Genomic DNA, 16,768 nt, shown 5'->3' with positions numbered 1-16,768 from the left:
AGCAAATATGAACTAACCGTGCAAAAGACGCACGACCTATGACGATTTAAATTGTTTAATTTTCAGAACAACAGAGAAGCTGAGCAGTATAACTTCTAAACGTTTTCTACTGAATTCTGACTTGAAGCCCAACTCGAGACTTGGCCTGGACTAACGTAGGCACTTATAATAGTTTTGTGAACAGTAAAGAGTTTCGCTATATAAAATCAATGAAAGCATTAACCTATGTAACAGTAAAGTATTTATAAGGCAGGCAGTATTACTACATAAGCTAAATAAGTTCTACACAGGCCAGTGCGAACCTTTATGCCTCCCTCCACCTTACGTAAACATTGTAATACGTAATCTTCTAATTGCAAATACAACTGAGCTTAGCTGGCAAATAATATTCTTTATTAACTGCATTACTGTGGCCAAACAAAAATAGACAGAAGTTATTTCATTACGATTTTTAAAGAAAATCTGCAACAACAATTAACAGTTTTCAAATCTCACTTTATAGGACAAGTATTTAAACAGACGGGATATTTCTAAAGCGCATGCCTTAAGAGTTTTGAGTACTTGTCCAGTGCAAGATATGTGTTTCACAATAGCAAAGATGAACAAGTGCTCATGGTTCTTAAGGTATGGATATTAGAGGCCATGTTTACTGGACATTTCTTCCTCATTTTGGTCCATAGCTTGCAATAGAAGAGGTCCCCTGTCAGAGGTTCACATGGCTCTGAGCACTATGCGACTAAGTTCTGAGGTCATCAGTCGCCTAGAACTTAGAACTAATTAAACCTAACTAACCTAAGGACATCACACACATCCATGCCCGAGGCAGGATTAGATCCTGTGACCGTAGCGGTCGCTCGGCTCCAGACTGTAGCGCCTAGAACCGCACGGCCACTCCGGCCGGCCCTGTCAGAGGTATCAGAACGATTTTCGCTTAGAACTTTCGACTCGGTCGTTTCCGGACCAGTGGGACACTCAGCTTTCTCCACCATCTCTGGGTGTAACATTATCACTGGATCAGCCTGTATATACCCCTCAAAAAAGTAATACACCACGTATGTTCCTATGAACGTGAGAGGGTTCAGACCGAAGGGAATGAAAGACTGAGCCTTATGAAACTAAAGAAGTAAAATAAAAAATTACTGTCAAATAAAAACAAAAGAATAATCAAAGTGAAGAGACACTATGTTTGGAAGCGTACTTTTTTTTCACATGTGTGAAATCTAAATCTGTTGCTGTACCGTGTTGTTCCATCCTGCGCTCTGTAACATACCTTAATCTTCCTTAGAACGCTGTCCACGATACGGGCGACGCGTTGTTGCTCAAGTCTGCCACGAGAGAGTGGAACAGGCTCTGGCAACATCGTGTCGGCGGTCTTGTGGACAGCATGCTAAGGCCCCTGCCGCACTGGGTGGGATGCCACGGCGGGCCTGCTGGCAGAGACGCCAGACAGAGGCGTGGGGCGCAGTCAAAGACCTTATAAAAAATGGCGCAGTGGAGCCTCCCGCACTTGGCGTCTACCTGAGAGTGGCGGCTCTGCCGACAGAGCGACTGCCACTAGCTTCTGCCGGCAGGCCTACCAGCCTGGCGGAATACACACCGGCTTGCGGCCGCTCCCGCACCAGCACGCCAGCAGACCTGCCCTGTGGATAGTTTTGACATCGAATCTTTTATCTGAGAGATTCAGATGTGATCAGCAACTACGGACACACCATCTCAGGCCTGCTCAAAACGCGGACTGGAGAAAAAGTGTTGGGAATTACGAGCGCCATAAATTAAGCAAAGTTCAAAGAACAGGCCTCTCCACGTTATAATCACATTCAGACCACTTATAATAGCGAACCTTCTGGAGTCTGGCCGGCTAGAAATAGCGGGAATTATCGATCCTCCGTACAGCCAGTTCCTGATACTCCACTCCAACCACAAGAACTTTACACCACGGACAAAGCACATTTTACTGTCCGGACTATGAAAGTTTTCCTCAAAACCTACTTCCAGACCGAAATAGCATAACTACATCTCATGCAGCAGAAGGTGATGCTAGTAGGTTCGACACATCAAACACGCTAGAATTATTTTAAGAACCAAGAGATGTAAACAAATGAGGCTGGTTTCCTACTTTTTGTTTAAAAACATTTGTAAAATGAATTAATTCTAAATGACGCACTTTTCAAATAAAAACTGAAAAATCACTTCTATGTATACTTTACAGCTGCTACTAAAACGGTAAATATCACAGCAGACAACAAATAATTACCTACCGATTAGACAGCAGAGCGTCCAGCAGACTTGCCGTGGCGTCTCAGTGCGGTAGGACCCTAAGGATGATCAAAGTATGTTTTCCTGCGCAGGGCTACCCAGCAGTAGACGTTGGGTTTGCTGGTGTACTAATACACAATGTGATCAAAAGTATCCGGACACCTGGCTGAAAGTGACTTACAAGTTCGTGGCGCCCTCCATCGGTAATGCTGGATTTCAATATGGTGCTGGCCCACCCTTAGCCTTATTGACAGCTTCCACTCTCACAGGCATACCTTCAATCAGGTGTTGGAAGGTTTCTTGGGGAATTGCATCCATTCTTCACGCAGTGCTGCACTGAGGAGAGGTATCGATGTCGGTCGGTGAGGCCTGGCACGAAGTCGGCGTTCCAAAACATCCCAAAGGTGTTCTATAGGATTCAGGTCAGGACTCTGTGCCGGCCAGTACATTACAGGGATGTTATTGTCGTGCTACCAATCCGTCACAGGCCGAGCATTATCAACAGGTGCTCGATCGTGCTGAAACATGCAACCGCCATCCCCGAATTGCTCATCAACAGTGGGAAGCGAGAAGGTGCTTAAAACGTCAATGTAGGCCTGTGCTGTAATAGTGCCACGCAAAATAATGGGTGCAAGCCCCCTCCACGAAAAACAAGACCATACCATAACATCACTACCTCCGAATTTTACTGTTGGCACTACACACGCTGGCAGATGACGTTTACCGGGCATTCGCCATACCCACACCCTGCTATCGGATCGTCACATTGTGTACCGTGATTCCTCACTCCACACAATGTTTTTCCACAGTTCAATCGTCCAATGTTTAGGCTCCTTATACTAAGTGAGGAGTTGTTTGGCACTTACCGGTGTGCTCTGTGGCTTATGAGCAGCAGCTCGACCATGAAATCCAAGTTTTCTCACCTCCCACCTAACTGTCATAGCACTTGCAGTGGATCCTGATGCAGTTTGGAATTCCTGTGTGATGGTCTGGATGCATGTCTGCCTATTACACATTACGACCCTCTTCAACTGTCAGCGGTCTCTATCAGTCAACAGACGAGATCGGCCTGTACGCTTTTGTGCTGTACGTGTCCCCTCACGTTTACACTTCACTATCACATCGGAAATAGTGAACCAAGGGATGTTTAGGAGTGTGGAAATCTCGCGTACAGACGTATGAAGCAAGTGACACCCAATCACCTGACAACGTTCGATGTCCGTGAGTTCCACGGAGAGCCTCATTCTGCTCTCTCACGATGTCTAATGACTACTGAGGTCGCTAATATGGAGTACCTGGCAGCAGGTGACAGCACAATGCACCTAATACGAAAAATGTATGTTTTTGGGGGTGTCCAGGTGCTTTTGATCACATAGTGAACGTGCACTTCCTAACAGACAGAACGGCGTATCTCCTGACGTCACACAGCGTACGAGGTGGGTTCTTATCGAAGTACTACAAGCTTCAATTGGTCCCAAGCGTGCTCCATCAGCAGGAACCGCAGCTCACGGCGCTCGTATGAAGTGTACACGGCTGGTTCGTATATTATCGTCTCGACTATAGGGCTGGACAATAGGTTGGACAATCCTGTCCCGGTACTGCACAGACCTCGAATTGCTTTCGTTAGTGATGAGAGGCGTCCGACATCCGTACATCAGAATAATTGCGTTAAACATAATTTCCCCATGATGCGGGAGGGGGGCATCTTCTGTTGTTCGTGCATGATTCACTAAGTTTACAAATGCTCTTTAAGAAAAAAAAAAAAAAAAAAAAAGAGTCGGTTAGTCCGGGTGGAGTGACCTATTGTACAATGAAGAAGAAATTGAACCATTGGATTGAGCATTTCCTGTAGTAATAACCTAAAGAGAAGCAGCGATTTTGCTGACTGATCAGAAACCGGAACAGCTGATTTCTAGACGCCATTTGTGTAAAACAAGTAACGATCGGAAAACCGATATTTGACCTTTCTAGCTTAACCGTTTCAGGCCTTAACATCTAAACTCGATAACTACAAACTGTTTCCGAAGTTCAGTTTTCGTCTTCCGGAAATTATCCCGCATATAAACATAATGATAGGAGCTTAAAGGCATAGTGGTTGAATGCCGAATGACGTCGCTATGGTGTAATGCATTTCGGGTGGAAGTGCTCTGTGCGTGACAACCTTTCTATCCACAAAGAGATTATTCGCGCACTGTCTAGCCTTGAAATGATTCTTCGAGGAATGTTGGCACACTGAACTGTGTAAAGGAGCCAATTTGTTCCGTTCAAGACTGGAGACAGAGCGCACTCAGCTGCACTGAACAAGCTGGTTTAAGTTCAGCTCAGTTACACAGGCTGCCGTACGTAGCAATTTCCTGTCGTCAAACGAGTACTGAGCAAGAAATTTCCGACCACCTGTGGCGGGGTTCGTGTGTGTAAGTTCGGTAAACGGTCAGTCCGCAGTTTAATTTTGCAGACACTGACGATAAGAGTGTAAGAGAGACAATGGCTACAATCTTAGTGGTATTTGGGGTCTGGACTCTAAAATGAAGTGGCAACAAAGAACCTAAATTAAAAATTCAATTTCAGTGGGAAATGGTGGAGCTGAGGGAGTTTTTTCTTCTCTTTCCACCCTGTAATTCTTGCGGGGAATTACTTTCCTCACTGATCACTTTTCACAATTGCACGTGAAAATTTTCCCCCATTTCATGTACTACATCGAACACAGCCTAAAGTAAACAAGCATCGAAAGTGTCTGCATATAGCTTCATGCTTCCACTATTAACATTCGACTTGTTTGAGTGTGTAATGTATCAGGCTTTGGCTTCTGCTGTTGATGTATGGTGTACTATTACACCATTATATGCCGTAAGAAAATAAACTGTAAAATTCCACGCGTAGGTTGTTGGGCGAAGGCCTTTATTTATATATGGTGCAACATTTCGTTGTTGCATAGCAGAATAAATACTAAAAGTGGTGAAACAGAAACATAAATAACACTATTACTCAACATTTGGTGGACTCAATATAAGAAATATTATAATAGCAAATAGGGGAAAATAGGGACTATAATTAAAACTGTTCAAAATCTGTCACGCATTGTCAATTGAGAAACTCTTCAGCAATTCAAAAAGTGATCTGAAGATATTACTGTCGCTCTTATGGGATACTCTTCTAGAATACACTACCTTCTCAAAAACTTTGGAGAATGTCAGTAGTGAAATGGGTCATAGTTACAGACATCTCTCCTGTAACTTTTATTATAGAGGGTTGTTACAATATAGTTTGATGATACAAGGCCAAATGTGAGTCACTGATAATACTTTAGGGGCTTAATTTAAAAATCTTTTTTCTGTATAGCTCTTCACTTCATTATTTTCTTGCATAAGAGGGAGATTGGTTTATTTAGATCCGATCAGTCGCAAAATGAAAACCACAGTGAAAAATCAGGTCAAGGTTCTCACAGATGTGTTGGGCAGTGTCTTTAGTATGTCTGGCGATTGCATCGCGTCACTCTTTCCAGTTCTTAAAGCACAGTGAACATGTAAGAATGCCTAGAAAATAGTACCTCTTGCCAAGTATGAGTGCATATTGAGACAATTCGCCTAATTTCACGCAGCCCACATGACGTAACTGTCATGCATTTCCTTCTTCATGCCAATTCTCGGCCGCTCACTGCAGGCGCAGTGAAGAAGCTCCTGCAGTGTTTTCGATGGGAAATGTTTGATCACCCACCAAACAGCCCGGTCTTGGCTGCCTATGAGTTTCATTTCAGCTCACATAAACCGCTGGCTATCAAGAAAACATTTTAGCACAGACGATGAGCTGCAGACAAGCGTAAAGAAATAATGAGGGTACTGGAAAGTTGGTGCAACACTACGACAAATTTCTAACGAGGAGAACACGGCAAGTGCCATAACCTGATTTCCCAGGAAGTTCGTTCGGTGGAGGAGGACTCAAAATAAGTGAACTCGTTTCTCGGTTTATTTGTAGATACTCGACCGTTTCTGAGAAAATGACCGTCACAATTTTCGACATAGTTAGGTACATTCTAGTGCGCGAAATCTCAGCCGAAATGGGGGCAAAGTGGCTGGCGTCGAGGCCTCTCACTTTTACGCCCCATGTTCAAAGCCCAATTACTGTTTCTGCTTTTTTTTTTTCATTTCTCTAGCCATGTCCGTAGAAGGTTACGACAGAATGTTTCTTATCAAGTTAGGGAATAAAAAGGCGCCACATTAATTGTAAAATTAAACTACGTTTCACACTAAGTGAATTTATTATGCAAAATACGTGTGTATCATATTTTCAGGAGTTACAATCTTTTTAAGTTTTCATATTTTTATTTTTCATTCTCATATCAATTCTTATATTAATTCTAATATTTTATTCTTATGTTTTGTTTTTGTGTTTAGTCTTGAGGAAGCGTTGATGCATTCTCTTGGATTACACCGCTCGTAGAAATATTCGGAACACAGAAATTCCGAACACAACGAGCGAAGGTAGGTTTGCCACAGTAACATTTCTTCCAATGAATCTCATCTGGGAAAGGAATGTTGTAAACACTGCTGGAGATTTCACACGTCGGCAATAATTTCGAGGGTGATTCCATATAACGGATCGGTTTGCCGAAAATTAGCGCTTTCAGTTGGTTATGAATCGAGATACACTACAGGAATTTCACCGAAAATAATTTCAAATAATTTTCTCTATTTTTTTTTAAATCCATTTACCAGACGCACAAATAGTAGACGATTAAGGGCAATGTTATTTCAATATACAATGGACAGTTTTCGTGTAGTAATGTTCTACGCACATGGGGAGATAAACGAAAAACAAAAATAAAAATAATAATCGGGTTTCGAACACAGGGTGCAAAACTGCGAGGCTACGACGCTAGCCGCTGTGCCACCGCTTCGGTTGAGCCAGTTACTCAGCAAAAGGCCCATACAGTGAGTCGAAAATTTTGACCGTCGTTATCTCAGAAACGGTCGAGAATCTGCGGATAAGCCGAGACATAAGTTCGCTTAATTGGACCCATCTTCCACTGAGCGAAGTTTTCGGGAAACCGGGTTGTGGCACTTGCCGTGTTCCCTTCGGAAGTCGGATCGGCGATTGTGTAGAGAAGTAAATGGAAGGTGCAGCTAACCGTTGCAAATAAAACATGTTTGATTTTCACTGTGGACCTTTATAAACGAATAGCCCTCGTAGCTAGTTAAACTTTTTACCACCAAATTAGCTGTTCAGAAGTCCGCCCCCGGTAGCTTAGTGGACGCCGACACGGTAGCTCAGCGTGTTCGGTCAGAGGGCTGCGTGCTCTCTGTAATAAAAATAACTGAGTCAAGGAATCAACGATCACCTTGAAGGGATGTCTTGTGACGTCCGACCAGACCAAACGCAACAAACTATATCGAACAAAATGAAAAAAAAAGTGGTCAGCGCGACAGACTGTCAATCCTAAGGGCCCAGGTTCGATCCCCGGCTGGGTCGGAGATTTTCTCCGCTCAGGGACTGGGTGTTGTGTTGTCCTAATCATCATCATTTCATCCCCATCGACGCGCAAGTCGCCGAAGTGGCGTCAAATTGAAAGACTTGCACCAAGCGAGCGGTCTACCCGACGGGAGGCCCTCGTCACATGCCATTATTATTATTTTTAGCTGTTCAGAAAACTGGAGCTGGAAATGTGGTACCTGCTTGCTGACGCTGTAGGTCTTCGAGAGTCCGGTGAAGGGGAACCTCTCGAAGAGCAGGCGGGTGCCCTCGCCGGCGCGGTGCATGCCCGCGGCCGTCACGGTGGGGATGCCCATGCCGTCGCCGATGAAGAGCACCACGTTGCGCGCGTGCGGCGACCCGGCGGCGGCCTCGAGCGCCGCGCGCGCCCACGAGCTGCGCGCGAACGTCAGCTGTTCGCGGGCCTGCATCCGCCAGCGCGCCGCCGACATGTCCACGCCCTGCGACGCCAGCGCCGCCGCGGCCCAGAGGACGCAACACGCGATAACGGCCCTCGCCCTTGCAGTCATCTTTCCTGCCGGTAGACAGACGCACTCAGTATACTGCAGCTTCTTACACTGACGGGCTTTAAAGCTGCATCAGGAAGGGTGGCAAACTATTTTGAGGTTTGTAATTTAAACAGCATCCAGCCACAAACGTGCACTACAAGCCATTAAAATTGCTACAGCAAGAAGAAATGCAGATGATAAACGGGTATTCATTGGACAAATATATTATACTAGAACTGATATGTGATTACATTTTCACGCAATTTGGGGGCATAGATCCTGATAAATCAGTACCCAGAACAACCAACCCTGCCCGTAATAACGGCCTTGATACACCTTGGCATTCAGTCAAACAGAGCTTGGATGCCGTGTACGGGTACAGCTGTCCATGCAGCTTCAACACGATACCACAGTTCATCAAGAGTAGTGACTGGCGTATTGTGACGAGCCAGTTGCTCGGCCGCCATTGACCAGACCTTTTAAGTTGGTGAGAGATCTCGAGAATGTGCTGGTCAGGGCAGCAGTCGAACATTTTCTGTATCCACAAAGGCCCGTACAGGACCCGCAACATGCGGTCGTGCATTATCCTGCTCAAATGTAGGGTTTCGCAGGGATCGAATTAAGGCTAGAGCCACGGGTCGTAACACACCTAAAATGTAACGTCCACTGTTCAAAGTGCCGTCAATGCGAACAAGAGGTGACCGAGACGTGTAACCAATGGCACCCCATACCATCACACCAGGTGACGCGCCAGTATGGCGATGACGAATACACGCTTCCAATGTGCGTTCACCGCGATGTCGCCAAACACGGATGCGACCATCATGATGCTGTAAACAGAACCTGGATTCACCCGAAAAATGACGTTTTGCCATTCGTGCACCCAGGTTCGTCGTTGAGTGCACCATCGCAGGCGCTCCTGCCTGGGTAACCGCAGCCACGGTCTCCGAGCTGATAGTGCATGCTGCTGCAAACGTCGTGCAGATGGTTGTTGTCTTGCAAACATCCCCATCTGTTGACTCAGGGATCGAGACGTGGCTGCACGATCCGTTACAGCCATACGGATACGATGCCTGTCATCTCGACTGCTAGTGATACGAGGCCGTTGAGATCCAGCACGGCGTTCCGTATTACCCTCCTGAACACACCGATTCCATATTCTGCTAACAGACATTGGATCTCGACCAACGCGAGCAGCAGTGTCGCGATTCGATAAACCGCAGTCGCGAAGGCTACAAGCCGACCTTTATCAAGGTCGGAAACGTGATGGTACGTATGTCTCCTCCCAACACGAGGCATCACAACAACGTTTCACCAGGCAACGCCGGTCAACGGCTGTTTGTGTATGAGAAATCGGTTGGAAACTTTCCTCATGTCAGCACGTTGTAGGTGTCGCCACCGGCGCCAACCTTCTCTGAATGCTCTGAAAACCCAATCATTTGCAAATCACAGCATCTTCTTCCTGTAGGTTAAATTTTGCGTCTATAGCACGTCATCTTCGTGGTGTAGGAATTTTAATGGCCAGTAGTGTAGTTTAATGAAGTTTGTTTCAAACAAGCCTTCACCGGTTTCGGATTCATTACAAATCCGTCTTCAGATGGCTCTTGCACGTTTCCTTGCTATTCTGCTGGGGTTCCGTTTTGTTATCGTTACTGGCTCTGTGCACTAAGATAAAAAAATGTTTTTGTTTCAAAATTCGATAAAATTTCGAGAGATTCTTTCTTATTTGACCTTCAGAGAAACATCCCTGAATGACTTTAACGTTAATGAAACATGAAGTGAGGCGAAAAATCACGAAATGTATACTTCTGTGCGACGAATTCGTCATGCACTTTGTGGAGGTGCGGGGGGGAGGGGGGGGGGGTGTTATGTATTTTTGGACGTGCACTAAGTGAGTGCTCCTAAGTTCTAGGAAACTTCTTAAGCAGAAACTTTTATAGAAGCCTGAAATTGTACTTCGTGTCTACAAGTTATGTTGTCCATGCAGTTACAGTAGAACCTCGCTAATCCGTCCCCTACGTGACCGGGAACATGGTCGGAACGCAAAAAGTTTATTGACCCGTGACATAACAATACAGTATCTTGTGACTGCCATTAGCGTTACTAAATACAGAAATTGTTATTCTACCTTTACCACGTTTTGTATTTGTTGCAGGCTCATTTTGTGCAGCAAGAGTTCTCATAGGGCATATTTTGTACTTTAAGCCAGAGCCTATATCCTTGATCAGGGGTCATATTTACTTTAATTATGTTTCCAAATTTCGGGAGAAATTCATTGGCAGGTGTTTCGTCAGCAGACAGCTTCTCATATGGTTCAAATGGCTCTGAACACTATGGGACTTAACATCTGAGGTCATCAGTCCCCTAGAACTTAGAACTACTTAAACCTAACTAACCTAAGGACATCACACACATCCATGCCGGAGGCAGGATTCGAACCTGCGACCGTAGCAGTCGCGTGGTTCCGGACTGAAGGGCCTAGAACCGCTCGACCACAACGGCCGGCAGACAGCTTCTCGCCGGAAATAATTGCATTTCGAGAGCCACGTCGTTTTTTCCACTCATGTAATCAGCCTTCACTCGTTGTAAATTTTCATTGTTTTCACCTATTTGTTCATACAAAATCAGTGCCTTTTCTTTTATGATTGGTCCAGAAACGGAGTTCCTTTTCTTCTCTCCCACACAATCCACACCCACAAAGCATTATCTAGTTTTTCACTTTTAGGTTTCTTCAAAGTATTTTCAGTCCTTTCTCATTATCAATCGTAATTTTATGACTTTCAAGAGTTTTCCTATTTTTTCTCCAGTCTTTTAACAGTTGTCACGCCAATCCCGACCTCACCTGCAACGTTCAGTCATTTTCAATTTCTTCTTTCAAGACAACGTCACATGTTTACGTTTAGTTGATGCCATAGATTTGTTCTGCACACTTTAACGAAAGAAGAACACTGTAACTATTTTATAAAACACTTGCGTGCACAATAGCACTTAGTGATCGAGTTACAAACAAGTTAGATAGGTCTAAAGTAGGTGTTACGGAGATGCTTCGGGGATCTGAAATGGGAATCCCTGGAAGGAAGGCTATACTAAATGTGGAAAAATGTAAATTAATGCGGATGAGTAGGAGGAACAATCCTTTAATGTTCGGATACAGTATTACTTGTATCTTGCTTGACATAGTCAAGTCGTTTAAATGTCCGGCGTAACGTTGCAGAGCGATACGAAATGGAACAAGCATGTGAGAACTGTGGTAGGGAAGACGAATGGTCGACTTCGGTTTATTGGGAGAATTTTAGGAAAGCGTGGTTCACCTGTAAAGGAGACCGCTTATAGGACGCTGGTGCGACCTATTCTTGAGTACTGTTCGAACCTACCGGTAACAATTATAGCAGGTCCGCCTTTGAACCGTTTCAATGTCTTCCTTCAACCCGACCTAGTACGGATTCCAAACATTCGAACAGTACTCAAGAACAGGTCGCACCAGCGTCCTATATGCGGTCTCCTGCCGGAAGGTTCTAACAACAAGTAAGTGTTACGGAGATGCTTCGGGAACTGAAATGGGAATCCCTGAAAGGAAGGCGACGTTTTTCTTGAGAAACACTTTTGAGAAAAATCAGAGAACCGACACTTGAAGATGACTGCCACACGATTCTACTGCCGTCAACATACACTGCGCTAAAGGACCACGAAGATAAGATATGAGAAATTAGGGCTCACATGGAGACATATTAATAGTCGTTTTCCCTCGCTCAATTTGCGACTGGAACAGGAAAGGAAATGACTAGTAGTGGTACAGCTTACCCTCCGCCTTCTCTGCCTCGTGATGTCTGGGTGTTGTGTGATGTCCTTAGGTTAGTTAGGTTTAAGTAGTTCTAAGTTCTAGGGGACTGATGACCATAGATGTTAAGTCCCATAGTGCTCAGAGCCATATTTTTTGTTTACCCTCCGCCACGCACCATGCGGTGGCTTGCGGAGTATGTATGTAGATGTAGATGAAGTTATTTCATAGTAAAACTAATTGAACTACCGCACCTATCAACGGTCAACTGCCTATTGATCCATATAGCGGACGACGAGTTACATAAACACCTGAAATTTCATGGTCGGACTAAGAGAGGAGTTGGACCATCCATGGTTAGATTAGCGAGGTTCACTGTATGACCAGATGTTTTGCATGTTAAAAAGATACAATTAACCAACTTTACAACAATGAATCTACGAGATGCGAATAATTATCTTACTCAGGTTATATCGTTATTACGCTCAGAGTCTTATATGACCGATACTATGTTTTTTAACTGCTAAATCGATGGGTAATGACTAAACTAAGTCGAAACCGATAACATGCTTACAAGAAACAGAGACTGAAATGTGTCCTAATGACGTACATTATTAGCATCGATCAGTGTGTGTTCTCGTAGACATGGATGTGGTGCCTGTCGGCGTTCTTCTCAGGGTCTTTGTCCGTCCTTTGCCAACAACGTGCGCCACCAGTAAATGAGGGGGAATGCATCTACGAAGGTAGTCATTTGTGTTACCTAAACAGCTAAGCAAAGGTTGTTCGAACATACCGAGACGATCACCAAGAGGCAACTCATCAATAAGTGGCCACCAAAACTGCAATGATTCCGGTGGGATACTATAAGCGAAATCCTGACAGGAACAGTGATACTGATTTTAAAGATAAATCATCCACAGCTTGTGCTACGATAATAGCGCAATAAAATCTTTAGCCGTCGCCAAATGTTGCTTTAATTGAGACGTACCATGTCGGATACTGTCATATTTCACAGCAACGTAGCACATTTACACTACCAGCCTTGCAAATACGAGTATTTTCAATTATCGTTGGAGCAAAATCCATCACCTGCAGCCTGACAAATATAGCAGTCAGCAACCGTAACACCAACCAGCAGAGTGTGGTTAACGCCGTCTACCGCAAAGCGGACTGTTGTTTTTCAAGTCTGCTTCTGTTTGTGTCCCTGGCCTCGTTCTGACTTGTGGAGAAAGATCACAGCCTCCTCTCTCCTCCAGGAACTCATATTATTATCGGAATTCACGAGAATGGGAACTATGAGCGACGAATTCAAACAACATCTGCTTTACGTTAGGAACTAGAAGATAATTATCTCTGCTGCATCCATTCAGCTCCGCCATTATACTTCCGCATGCGACTTTCTTCGTGAGTATTCTTTCTATATAACAGCACTTATGGAAATACCCTACCCGATTATCGGATTTGTAAACAAGCACGAAAATGACGCGTAATCTTTCCACTTTCTTGGAAAGTGTCTGCATATAGCTTCATGCTTCCACTAATAATATTCGACTTGTTTGAGTGTGTAATGTATCAGGCTTCGGCTTCTGCTGTTGATGTGTGGTGTAATATTACGCCATTATATGCCGTAAGAAAATAAACAGTAAAACTCCACGCATAAGGTGTTGGGCGCGGGCCTTTGTTTATATATGGTGCAACATTGCGTTATTGCGTGGCGTAGAAGAATAAATACTAAAAATGGCTGGCCGAGCGGTTCTAGGCGCTACAGTCTGGTACCTCGCGACCGCTTCGGTCGCAGGTTCGAATCCTGCCTCGGGCATGAATGTGTCTGATGTCCTTAGGTTAGTTATGTTTAATTAGTTCTAAGTTCTAGGGGACTGATGACCTCAGAAGTTAAGTCCCATAGTGCTCAGAGCCATTTTTGAACTAAAAATGGCGAAACAGAAACATAAATATGACTATTACTCAACATTTGGTAGACGCAATATAAGAAATATTATAACAGTAAATATGGAAAAATAGGGACTATAATTAAAATTGTTCAAAATCTGTCACGCAAGTGTCTCCATTCTTGAGCGCGTTTTCTCTTTCTGGGTGAATCTGTATGCGTCGTTATTCTGATATTGAATCTAACTGACTGCGTTGATCCACGGCCTTCAGGATGTCATGTGATAAAGTGCGAGTTGTGTTTTATATGTTCGATGCATTCGAAATCCGTGTTGTTTGGCATGGGGGAGATCATTCCGTTCGAGATGCCTCATTACGTATGCGCTCAAAAAGTGATCTAAGATTCTACAACAAATGGATGTCAACGATATTGGACGGTAGTCCTGTTGACCACTTCTAATACTCTTCTTGCAGACACGTGTCACCTGTACTTTCGCGGTTTTTTGTTAGAGGGATCTACGGTAGGTTACGTTTAGAACAGGGGCTATCTCAGTCACAAATTCGACATGGATTCCATCGTGCCATAGAAAGATTTCAACCGTTTGTCTACGCAATAACGCTAATATCTGTACCGCATATTTTTGCGGTGGTGTGAGGATTAAATCAGGGCAATACCCTCTGATTTTCCCTTGTAAAAGAATATTTGAAGTTCAGCATTTGTACCGTTTCTTTGCTACGCTCAATTTCAGCTGTGTTCCTTAAATCTACCGGGTGTTTCGTCGGCTGAAGAAGAAGTCAGTTCTGTTGTTATTGAAATGCTCAATTCATATCGAGCCTCCATAAACATGTGGCAGATGCTAACATTTCCTTTACAAAAAAATGAAATTATCTCTTCGCATTTACACTCACAGTTCGAAATAGAAATATCATTCCGCATCGCAATGAAACAGTGAACCTTCAGACTTAAGAAATGCAGAACAGGGTACATGTTACTGGCGAAATTTCATGCATAGCTGAGAGCGTTCTTTTTTCTGTTTACAGGAGCTCTATGATGCACATAGCAACGTACGTAGTTATGTCTCACCTGTGCATACAAACATGATGACGTTGGATCACACATTGCCACACCATATTCGATTGCATCATCTTCCAGTCAAGACACACTGCCTGAAAAATTGTAAAGAATCCGGAAGGGAAGGAGGAAACGAAACGAAACAACATGAGCCCAGAGGGTATATGATGTTATTTACTTGGTTACAAGATGGAGTCAGATTTACAAGGAAATTGGGAGTACGAACCCACTTATCAGTACGACGTTGCACCCCTCTGCCCTGGATGCACCCACTGATTTCGTTATAATGGATATCAGTAAGACAAAATGGCCCGTAATTGTTGTAACTGGTCCGTGATATCCCGGATACCTGTTCATTCTACGGGGATTGCTGGCCACAATAGTACCTCAATGTCACGCGGACAGTTCATAGACACACGTGCCATGTGTGGACGAGCTCTGTCCTCTTGGAAAATGGCGCCACTGTAGTGTCACTTGGCAGGTAACACGTGAGCACGCAGAATGTCGATCACGTACTGATATGTCGTCAGTTTTTCCTCACTCACTACCAGCCGTGACCTGAAATTATACTTGCAGGCTCCCGACGCCTTGCCGCTAGGAGTTACATCGCTGTATCTCTCCAAGACATTGGAAGAACGGCCCCTCTCGCTTGGGTGCTGCCATATTAACCGACGATAATCATGCAGGGCAGTACAGAATAGCGATTCATACTGAGCACAATGGTACACCATTCATCAGCAGTTCACTTTTGCCGCTCCAAACGCAGTAGTTTCTGTTGTGGTGTTACCAGCAGCCTACACATGAGGTAGTATTCCTCCAGTCCAGCTGCTGCTGGTCTCTGACCATTGGTGTGGGATGAAACGTAATGCGGCAGGGAGTACACTACTTGTTCTCTGACGACAGGTGCAGATGTGTTGTGACTGGTGCACAATACGGCGATTCTCGCTAGTGGCGGTCGGACACGGTCGAACGGAACTCTGACGACGCACACGCCTGACGTTTCCGTACACTGCAACATAGGGCAACTACCTCATCCTGTTGCCCGACAAATTTGGATATTACACGATTCGAGCAACCGGTCAAATGGAGACCCACAATGATGTCTCTTTCAACTCTGTCTGGAGCTTATAAAGCTGTCTCGCACGAGTACTTGGCGTTTTCGTGTCTTGCACAGTGATCACACAACATCCGACACTGTGAAAGCGCCGGCCGGAGTGGCCGAGCGGTTCTAGGCGCTTCAGTCTGGAACCGCGCGACCGCTACGGTCGCAGGTTCGAATCCTGCCCCGGGCATGGATGTGTGTGCTGTCCTTAGGTTAGTTAGGTTTAAGTAGTTCTAAGTTCTAGGGGACTGATGACCTCAGAAGTTAAGTACCATAGTGCTCAGAGCCATTTGAACCATTTTTTTGAACTGTGAAAGCCCCTTCTAATACACTACCATGCGTGGTAACTAAACTAAACACAAACAACACTAATGCACTCTGGTTGCTGTTTTACCTGTCACAGAGAATTGCAACTCTAATCGTTTACGTGGTGTTGTATCTACAAACACGCAGTCACTTTGACTTTCGACTGTGTCTTCTGGGTGCTATCCTTTTTTTTGTCAGCTCGCACTTTATCACATAATATTCTGAAGGCCTTGGATCAAGGCGGTTAGTTAGATGCAATATTTCTTGATTTCCGAAAAGCAGTTGACTCAGTACCACACCTACGCTTATTATCGAAATTGCTATCAATCTAAATCTGTAACCGAATCGAGGACTTCTTGGTAGGGAGGAAGCAGCATGTTATCTCGGATGGA

The 16,768-nt window shown here is 44.6% G+C and overlaps 1 protein-coding gene across 1 annotated transcript in view; it reads right to left on the bottom strand.

Annotated features, from left to right (window-relative positions):
- The window catches only part of LOC126457671 (alkaline phosphatase 4-like), a 108,796-nt gene that overhangs the window by 32,663 nt on the left and 59,365 nt on the right, over positions 1–16,768 (bottom strand). Inside the window, exon 2 of the mRNA XM_050094172.1 lies at positions 7,923–8,257. Within this exon, the coding sequence (XP_049950129.1) occupies positions 7,923–8,252 (330 nt within the window). The 5' untranslated portion in view covers positions 8,253–8,257. The remainder of the gene's footprint in view (positions 1–7,922; positions 8,258–16,768) is intronic.

The sequence above is a fragment of the Schistocerca serialis genome, chromosome 2 (assembly GCF_023864345.2).
Source record: "Schistocerca serialis cubense isolate TAMUIC-IGC-003099 chromosome 2, iqSchSeri2.2, whole genome shotgun sequence".
Lineage (NCBI taxonomy): Eukaryota > Metazoa > Arthropoda > Insecta > Orthoptera > Acrididae > Schistocerca > Schistocerca serialis.
This window is presented reverse-complemented; position numbering and strand designations above follow the sequence as displayed.